We start from the raw sequence: 10088 nt of genomic DNA on the forward strand, positions 1-10088 counted from the left end.
TGTGAGACTCGAGTCAGAGTATTGCACAAGAATGACCATAGAATTGTACTTTACTTTTGGCGCTGAACGCACGGACAGTTTGTCTAACTACATCACAGAAAACAGTGGAGCTATTTTATTTTGTTTGTGAGATGCATGTATTTATTTTCTCCTAGGAAACGCATCAGCAGCTCTGGTTATTCATTAAGCTGAAGAGAAGTGCCGCCACAGTCGACGTAACCCCCCTGAGGTTTCAGGAAACGATCACATTGCCCCCCTGAGCTTTAAAACTCGCTCTTTCATCGCCTGGATTTTTTTTTAAAACAAGGCAAAAGATTTGCGATTTTTATTTATTAAGGAAGAAGGTTTTAGACAAATAGCTGCAAAGCGGGGGACAAAGAACTACTCTCGTGGCATTGCAATACTCAAGTGGGTGGCACCTGCCATAGCCCAAAGATGGGCCTCCTCTTTGATCTTTGCGATGACCATCATCGTTGTAGCGGCAGTGCCGCAAAAGACCCTTGCGTTGCACTTTTTCCAAATCTCCAAGATATAAGCATGAACAAGGAGACGACAGCCTTTCTCTGATTTCCGCGCTCAATCACATTTTTAATCCACCAATCTCAAACTGAAGCCTCAAATCTCTAGCTCCTCATCACATCACCATGTAGACCAATCCACGCAGCAACCTCAATCCAAACATGCTGGGAGAACCTACACTGGAAGAGAAGATGCGTTGCAGTTTCCTGGACCTGCTTGCAAAGCAGGCAAAGGTTGCAATTCGGCCAGCCATGACGGAGCAATCGATCGGCCGTCCATACTCTGTTTTGAATTATCAACCAAGCAAAAAACTTGCATTTCGGAGGGGTCCAAACCTTCCAAACAGCAACAGGCATGGTGCTAGTTGTGTGTCCTGCAAACTGCGCCATATAGGCAGTTGACGTCGAGTATTCTCTGTGAGAGGTGAACTTCTAATGGATAGTATCTTGCACAATGTTGTTGAGAGTAATAGAGGATAGTTTCTCCCAAAGTGTGATGAACTCCTGTAGGTGCTCCAGGGTGATCCCATGATGGGTATCAATTTGACTAACCCAAAAATTGTTGAGGAGAGCAGTTTGGATTGAGCAAGATTTCTTTTTTGAGAGGTCAAAGATCGTAGGAGCAATATCTTTGGGTCTCATGCCTTGGAGCCAGGGTGATTCCCAGAACTTTGCCTTACCTCCAACTCCGATGTGAACCGTGGTGGCCGCCGCGAAAATGTCCCTATCAGTGTTATTGCATGGCATTCCCATCCCAACCCAAGTTTTGGGTGGGTCAGCCCATTCATACCAAAGCCATCACAATCGAAGGGCAGTAGCAAACTTCTCCAGGTTGAGAATGCCCAAACCATCAAAGATCTTGGGCTTACAGACAAGTTCCCAGTTTACCTTGCATTTTTCACCGGTCACCTTGTCCTCATCCCGCCCATAGGTAGGCGCGCCGCAAACTGTCAATCTTCTTCCTCACTTCCACCGGCAACTCCAGAGGCGTAATATGATATATAGCAATGGCGGTAAGCACAACCTTGACCAAAACGACGCGGCCCAGGGTAGCCACATGCCTCGCGATCCAAGGCGGTAGCTTCCCAGCAACTTTATCTTCTAAGAACTGAAAGTGCATCCTCTTCAACCTTGTAACCGAAAGAGGCAGTCCCAAGTATCTCATTGGGAAGGCGAAGCGAATAGCACATCATCAAGATCAATGTTACCGCAGCGAATGGGCGCAACAAGGCACTTGGCACAATTGGTGACTAATCCAGTAACGTCACCAAAAGAGGCAAGAGTTGAAGCCAAAAACTGAATGTCGCTTTTTATTGGGGAGACAAATATGGCTGCATCATCAGCATAAAGCAACGCACGAATGGGTCGACCTCTGAGCGGTTTAAGATGACGTTTGGAAGAGAGAAGCATAAAGCGATCCCTGGAGTTTGCAAAACTAGATAAAGCACCCCCTGAGAGCTTTGATCTGCTCCGACGAAGAGTAAAGCCGACGCAGCCTTGCGTGCATGGCAATGACTATCACATTCCACGCCACCCAGCGAGCAAGATCGACGACACCCACACATTTTTTTTTTGAAATGGACACCCACACACATTCGTTGACAGCATCGCATCCCTATTCTTTTCAGGCAATACTTCACAACAGCAAGAGCGTGAGAAACAGATAGAAGAGCAGATGGAATACATTACAGCAGGAGCTTGTTTACTGGTCTTGAAACATTGGTCCTTGGATATTCATTGCACAGTGGTACTAATCTTCCATGTTCTTTTCTTGTATAAGAGGATTGTAAACCGACGCAAAGGATGCCAACGACATCCAAGGACCAAGTGCTTAGATCAATCTTCAATTTAGCCACATTGGTTCTCATATGGCTTTTACAGTTTCAATCTATCGCAAAATAGGTGACCAGCCATGACCTACATCTGATTAGCAGGCTAACCATCATAAATAAGGAATAATCGGTCCCTTCGACTACAAAATTTCCAACAACTTGTACCCACATTCAAATACTTGACAAACCAGAGACAGAAATACACGCTAACGAACAAAGAACAACACCATCTGCCCCATCAGGAAACTCCATCCATGTAAAACCTTTGCGCCAGCCAAGCAACGCAGCCAGTACCCATCTCACCCACACAACACCCAACATATTCTTTCAAGTGTCAAAAAAGGACGGTGGAACGCCAGAACTAAGACTTCTGGGCATGTGGACGCCAGTTCCCTCTGCAAAGCTCCTCCATAAGATGAACAAACTTTTGAGGCTGCTGCCACCACATGGGTTCCGCAGCAGCTGGCCTTTCGTACCGCTCTTCTTGAGAGCCCTCGTTTTGCATGAATTTCTCCGAGAAACTGCGCCATTGTTGCATGGAGCGCTTCAGCCGGGCAGTTCGCTTACCAGTAACCAGATATCTAGTGTAGTCCCTCGCAAGACGGTACAGCTCCTCCCCTCTGATAATATGGATGTACTGCACACCATTACACAAAAATACAAGTGATTTAGATTAAAGTCATGAGTGATTAATGTTAAGGATCAAGCTAAGCACCAATACACAACTGTGAGACTTTGTACAGGTATAAAAGTCACTTGTTATTCCCATATTGCATGTGGAGGATGCAACCTATTCATAGGCAAGAAAATTACTTCATAAGCACATGGTACGCACTACATAACTAACACACAATCTTTCAATACAACCCGAACCAAGTAAGCAACCAGCAATGAACTAAAATCTTTCAATACAACCCAAACCAAGCAGCGACCAGCAATGAACTAAAATCTTTCATTACAACCCGAACCAAGCAAGCGACATGCAATGAACTAAAATATTTCAACCTGAGCCAAGCAGGCGACCGGCGATGAACTAAAATCTTTCAATACAACACGAACCAAACAGCGACCAGCAATAAACTATCTGTCAACATACAGTGCTTGATGACTAAAACATACTCAGAGAAAACTGTTTTGGTACAAATGATCCGATGCTGGTTCTAATCACAAGGAAAATGCTAGATGGCACGGTTATTGTACTAAAAACTAACTATATAACAAGAAATTTCCTAAAATATAACCTAATTATTTTCTGAATAGCCATTAATCATTATAACATAACTAGAAAGTGGAGCTACACTACGGTTTACAAATCAGGAGCGGTAGATGGAAAGAAATAGCATTCAGAAAGAAATGATAAACACAACAAGAAAGCAGTGATAGTTACCACAAGTATAAAAGCAACAGTTGCTAAGATAACTTGGACTACTTCATCCAATGATTCCTTGAATGATTCATCTTCTGGGCCACCGGAACCACCATTGCCTCCACGCCTGTTTCCATTCCCTCCACCTCCACCAGATGCTTGTTCTCTCAGCTTGGTGAATTTCTCTTTCAGCACATCTTGTATGGGTCGTGGCTTTTTTGCATCAGCCATTGCCTTCTTCAAATGATCCATAAAGGGCTGTAACAAGGCAACAAACAAGTTAAGCAGACTGTCCTGCCACGCTCCTAATAGAAACCAAATCAAATGTATGTACGTGCACCTTTCCAGCACAAATCATACAGTGCATAAACTGAGAATATAGAACTCTGCTTGTGCCCCATACAGCTAAGGTTTACTTCTATGACCAAGCCAGACCATGCACCTAATTAGAAACCCAGAAGATTGTTTGAATATGAATACAAAACTGTGCCTGTTACAATAACTTGGATGGTCCCACATAGGCTCTATTCTGATCAAATAAACAATCATCAATTTTTTTGTCAAAACAGACCATGCCATAAGCATGTTTTGGGAGAAGGTGGAGCAAGGTTGAAACAAATAATGACAGATATGTTAGTTCGCTTTGAGAAAAGAACAATAGCATTCATGACTATTTTATGGGTTCAGACACATACTCCCATCATGCATAGTCAAGCATAGAGACACGGAATATGCTTACATCATTGTCAATCTCAGGGTTCCCTTTTCCACTTGAGGCGCATACAGGAGTAAGCCTTGGGTGGCTAGCAGCAACAAGAACAAGGCGTGGGTAGATATGCTTATCAAGCTTGCGAAATCCGAGAGGACGTGGCCGTAGGGAATACTGGGGAACAGGTAGTAATCTGCAGGTCTTCCCGAGACCCGTTATGGGTCTGTCCACAATGAGCCCAGTATGAGGCTTGCAAGTTGTAGCTTGGAAGTAGCTCATGGTTTTCTTTTGCTTGAATCGCTGAATTCACCAGAGACAAGCCTGTAGATTTATAGACAGCATGAGATTTTTCTTGAATACACGAAGATGGGTTTATCCATCAGAAGCAGAAGCAAGTACGGAACAATAAATGAAGTAGGAGCAATAAACCAATCCATGTTCTTGTATTCACCATAGGTCAATCGTACAAGTGAAAACATATTCAAATCTATACTCTATATACCTACTAATAAAGGGCGGTGATATGCTTGGTCTGTCACGCACTTTCTTACAAAAAAGTCCCTGATCTATATGAGAATCAACCCGCAATACCAAGGAAAACGATTAGCCAAAATAAAAATAAAAAAGATTAATATTTAGCATAGCACTGCTTCGGGCCAATTCGTATATTGATACAAAGGTGTTTTGAGCCAGGATCGAACTCACAACCTAACCTCCCCGTCAACAGCTGTACAGCCAACTGGGCCAGTTGTTGGTTGTGCTATAACAGACTGTTCGTTTGATAATTAATAGTCCCACCTCGCTTCTTTACATAAAATTTTCCTAACTTAAATATGCTGGGGACTTCCCTACAGAATTAAGGAGGCACCTTGAGAATCAACAAAAATAGGTGTGAGTCCCGGCCTGGGGAACGAAGGAATTTAACTTAGCCGGGAGGCTGCACGCTCCCTATAAGAAGAGAAGACTCAATGATGAAACAGCAGGTGCCTATATAAAGAGAGAGACCCAATACAGAATGAAACAGACCCAAGAAGGAAACGTGCGTGTTCATCAGTGCCTATGAAAGAGAAAGGCCCAATACAGAATGAAACAAGACCAAGAAACAGTGTTTGTATGTGCCTATAAAAGAGAGACCCAATAATAAAGAATGCATCGGTTATCCATGCAATGCACAGAGAGAATGCTCCTGCTCACGCATGCATTGGTAGGCATAAGAATGCTCCTCCAATCAATGAACGCTATGCCAACGAAGACTGGGAAAAAAGACAGCAGAGGTAATTAAGCCAAGCTGGGCCTAATAATAATAAATCAGGACTCCTCCACTCCGTGGCCCTCCGGCCATTTTAAAATCCTATAAATAAACTAACGGAAATCCACGTGCTAGATTTGTACCAAGTAAGCCTAATTCATGTGTACTTACGGAAATCCACGTGCTAGATTTGACAATGAAGAAATCATAATGTTGAAGAAAAAAGCGTAGCTTTATTACAAATTAATCGATTGAAAATCTAGCCTAAACGCTAGCCACAATATCAAGGCAGCTGTTTTCTACTAAATAAACTAACTGAAATCCACGTGCTAGATTTGCACCAAGTAAGCCTAATTCATGTGTTCTAACAGAAATCCACGTGCTAAATATATCAGGACTCCTCCACTCCGTGGCCCTCCGGCCATTTAAAACCCTATAAATAAACTAACGGAAATCCACGTGCTAGATTTGTACCAAGTAAGCCTAATTCATGTGTACTAACGGAAATCCACGTGCTAGATTTGACAATGAAGAAATCATAATGTTGAAGAAAAAAGTGTAGCTTTATTACCAATTAATCGATTGAAAATCTAGCATAAACGCTAGCCACAATATCAATGTAGCTGTTTTCTACTAAATAAATTAACTGAAATCCACATGCTAGATTTGCGCCAAAAAGCCTAATTCATGTGTTCTAACGGAAATCCACATGCTAGATTTGGCAATGAAGAAATCATAATGTTGAAGAAGAAAGAGTAGCTTTATTACCAATTAATCGATTGAAAATCTAGCATGAACGCTAGCCCCAATATCAACGCAGTTGTTTTCTACTAAAGCGAGACTGGATTTATTAGTAGTCATAAAGATCATGTGGACTAGGCAATAAGTAATGGGATGAAACATTCTCCTTTTTTTTTCTTCCTCTCTTTCCAATGGTTGCAGAGAGTAGCTCGCGGAGGGCGGCACTCACGTCTAGCTCGACGAGATTAATTTCTAACGCTTTAAGCATTCCCTTGCGCTAGCGCAGTTTAATGACAGGTGTGTCGCGCGATGGCCGAGCTCATCATCTTAAGATTGACAACGTTCGGATGTGTTGTCATGGAGGGTGAGTGGTCTTGAGCCATGCTTATTGCACTAGGTCGCTAAGATATTAATTTTCTCCCGTTGCAACGGGCATGTTTGCTAGTAAGAAGTAAAGTGGAAATACATCAAGGTTGTCAATCTATTCCGACGGCTTCAATTTCATCAGATCAGATAATCTTGAACAAGACAATTTGTCTTCTCCAGATGGTAAAGAAAAGCAAATGTGTAAGATGCTCCCTTGTGGTTTAATAACCACCTGGAGGAAACATTTAGTGTGATTCCCACAATCTCAGATCTCAATTAATCCTATGAAGAGTATATATTGCCAAATGCCAATCATTTAATAATAAACATGCACTACCTTGCTTATGCTCAGACCAACTAACGGAAAACCACAAGTGGATAAAATTCTTCGACATGAATGATGGCGTGGAACGATTAAAACTGCAGGACACACAGCTACAAGGATTCCCTAGCCCCTCCCATACAACAGAATGAACCTTCTCCGGGAACTCCGTCATCACAAATCATATGCGGAAACGCAGCGAGCCAGAAAGGGGGTCCGAATTGGCGGTAAGAAACAGTATGTTGGGCTCAGATAAGGGTAGAGGCCCACCACGCCTCACCCCATCTCCGCGGCAATTTGTACGATCAGGTACCGAGGGGGTGAACCACAGCGCAAGGCAGAGCGTCCTAACGAACCCTAACCGAGGAGAACAAAAAGTGGAAGGTGCCGCTAGACAAACGACGAACATGAGACGGACAAACCAAACGGAGACGAGCGCAGGGGAGCACGCGAACGCCAAAGGCGAGGGTCTCGGATCATGTGAATACGCGAGAGGAAAACGGGGGAGCCGGAGCAGGCGTCACGGTGGCTTACCTCGAGCACCACGGCGGCGGAAGCGGAAGGCTGGACCACGGCGGTGGGTGGAGGCGAAGCGGGGTTTCCGCGTACGAGGGGGGAACGAGAAGATGGGAGGGGGAAGAAGGAAGGAGGAAGGGAAAGAGGCGATTTGGATTGGGGTCCTCGTACTCGGCTCGGCTCCGGCAGTTTTTTTTTTAGAACACTCGGGTGACGGGTCGGGAAGTTTTTATTTTTTGAGACACACTCGGTCGGGAAGTGGTGAGATAAATGGCGTCCGCAATCCTATTTACTCCATTCCTAAATATAAGTTTTTCTAGAGATTTCACTAAAAGACTACATACGGATGTATATAGACATATTTTAGAAGGTAGATTCACTCATTTTGCTTCGTATGTAGTCCTTTATTGGAATCTCTTAAAAGACTTATATTTTGAAACGGAGGGAGTAGTTAGTTTTTGCTAGCTTGATGGTTCATTTTCTTTAAACAAACAAAAAACCTTTTTGAACTATCATATCATAAGTGGATTTAAAACGGGATTAAACGGGATCAGTTGACATCCCTCCCAACACCACGTAGTGAGAGAGTTGGTGGGAGCCCACGGAAACGGGTGGGCTCCCCGCTCCGCCCGGTTTCCTGGATCTGGGTTTCCCCCTTTTTTTAACCAGATTTATTCTGTATTATTTTCGGGTATTTTTGTTTTGTATTTTAAGTTTTTTCTTTTAACATTTCTTGATTTTTAATGGAATATTTTTGAATTCTGGGAAAAATTTACATTTTTATTAATTTAAAAATTTGGAATGTTTTTTGAAAGTCAAGATTTGTTTTTTCTAATTCATGGATATTTTTTAAATACGGAACAATTTTAAAATTTAAGGACATTTTATGGAAGCCAGAAACAGTTTTTTAAATCTGTGAATATTTTTAATATATTTTTTGAACTTTGGGAACATTCTTTATAAATTCAGATTATTTTTAAATCCTAATCACAAACAATTTTTAAACAACCAATTAACGGCAAAGAAAAACAATAAAAGAAAAAAAACAGGGGCACCCCGCCTTGTACATGTGCCGGCCCAAAAGCGCACAAGGGTGCTGGGGGTGCGCGTTTGGTGGGTATTTTCACCCAAGCATGTAATAGGTACCCCGCCCGGGAGTACCTCTCGCTCGTGCGAGCGCTAGCCCTAGCGCCAGCGCTGGGCTGGGCCGGCCGGTGCGCCTGGCCTAGCCTGGCGGGCTCTTTTTTTTTAAGAAAAAAAGACAGAGGGTAAACTCAAATAAAACAAACTAAATAAAAACTTAATATAGGCATATAATATATATAAATTTTCAGAAAAATAAATCCCAAAATATAAACTATTTTTCAGGTTTAAATAAAGTACAAAAAAATTCTCAAAAGTCAAACAATGGTGCTGTTGCAATAAAACCCAATAAAAATCATTTTTCAAATAACAAAATGATTTCAAATTTATTTTTATTCACTTTTAGACTGTAGGGAATCATTTTACCCTAATTTCCATATATTTTATTTTTGGAGAAAAATAATTTGAATAAAAACAAAAATAACTCCTAAATGGGTTTGAATTTGAATTTCAAACCACTTCCAACTCTATTTCATATGTTTTGTAGAAGTCATCTTATCCTCTCTCATGAAAATCATTGAGTTGCGTAAAGTTTCCTAATTTTGAAATATTTCCAAATGGAATTCAAATCTTTTCAAAACCCTTTTCATTTATTTAAATGGAAGAAGTCATATCATCTTCACTCTAGGCTTTTGTGATGAAATGAATTTGAATTCATGGAGATCATAAATGCAAGGTGAAAGTTTGGGAAAGTCATTTCATTCCCTCTCATTCAACTTCCAAAAAGTTTCAAATTTCACTCAATTTCACACAAGCAACCACACCACAATCAAACAAACAATCAAAACTATTTATTTAATATAACATTCCAAAATTTAGAATTTTGGGATGTTACAGTAGGATTTTATGACTAACCATGAAATTGACCAATTCTTGTTGACCCTCTAAATAGATATCAGTGAGGCATGAGAGTTTAATTCTTTCTACAAAATACCATGCCTAATAAATATAAGTGAATCAAAAGAGCATTCTTCAAATAACGGTTTTCTATGTGAAGATAAACAGGCAATCCAAACTTCAAAAGATATAAGTGAAGCACATGAAGCATTCTATAAAGCCATACTCAAAAGATATAAGCGAAGTGCAATGAGCATTCTATAAATAAACCATGGACTATCTCATACCAGCATGGTGCGTGAAATAAAAATGAAAACTAAAAGCAAAAGACGCTCCAAGATTTGCAGATATCACATGAACGAAACAAAACCGAAAACATACCGATACTTGTTGAAGAAAGATGGGATGCCTTCCGGGGCATCCCCAAGCTTAGACGCTTGAGTCTCCTTGAATATTTACTTGGGGTGCCTTGGGCATCCCCAAGCTTGA

The 10088-nt window shown here is 41.6% G+C and overlaps 2 protein-coding genes across 2 annotated transcripts in view; one reads left to right on the top strand and one right to left on the bottom strand.

The window, feature by feature from the left end:
* Positions 1 to 130, top strand: part of LOC123144759 (eukaryotic translation initiation factor 2A) — a gene marked incomplete in the record, with an annotated part of 6532 nt that extends 6402 nt beyond the window's left edge. Inside the window, 1 exon segment of the mRNA XM_044563983.1 lies at positions 1 to 130.
* A 2046-nt stretch (positions 131 to 2176) lies between these two features.
* Positions 2177 to 7835, bottom strand: LOC123144760 (uncharacterized). The gene is made up of 4 exons (XM_044563984.1): positions 7638 to 7835; positions 4456 to 4746; positions 3738 to 3974; positions 2177 to 2987 (listed from the first exon to the last, which is right to left on the bottom strand). Exons 2-4 carry the CDS (start codon positions 4702 to 4704, stop codon positions 2712 to 2714), a joined length of 762 nt encoding a protein of 253 aa, XP_044419919.1. The 5' UTR covers positions 4705 to 4746; positions 7638 to 7835; the 3' UTR covers positions 2177 to 2711.
* Positions 7836 to 10088: the final 2253 nt, after the last annotated feature.

The sequence above is a fragment of the Triticum aestivum genome, chromosome 6D (genome assembly GCF_018294505.1).
Source record: "Triticum aestivum cultivar Chinese Spring chromosome 6D, IWGSC CS RefSeq v2.1, whole genome shotgun sequence".
In the NCBI taxonomy this organism is placed as follows: Eukaryota; Viridiplantae; Streptophyta; class Magnoliopsida; order Poales; family Poaceae; genus Triticum; species Triticum aestivum.

Coding starts and splice junctions, on each gene's coding strand:
- LOC123144760 (XM_044563984.1), bottom strand. CDS start 4,704: ATGAGCTACTTCCAAGCTACAACTTGCAAGCCTCATACTGGGCTCATT. Junction 3,975..4,455: donor ACCCTGAGATTGACAATGAT/GTAAGCATATTC, acceptor GCCTTGTTACAG/CCCTTTATGGATCATTTGAA. Junction 2,988..3,737: donor CTGTTGCTTTTATACTTGTG/GTAACTATCACT, acceptor AATGGTGTGCAG/TACATCCATATTATCAGAGG.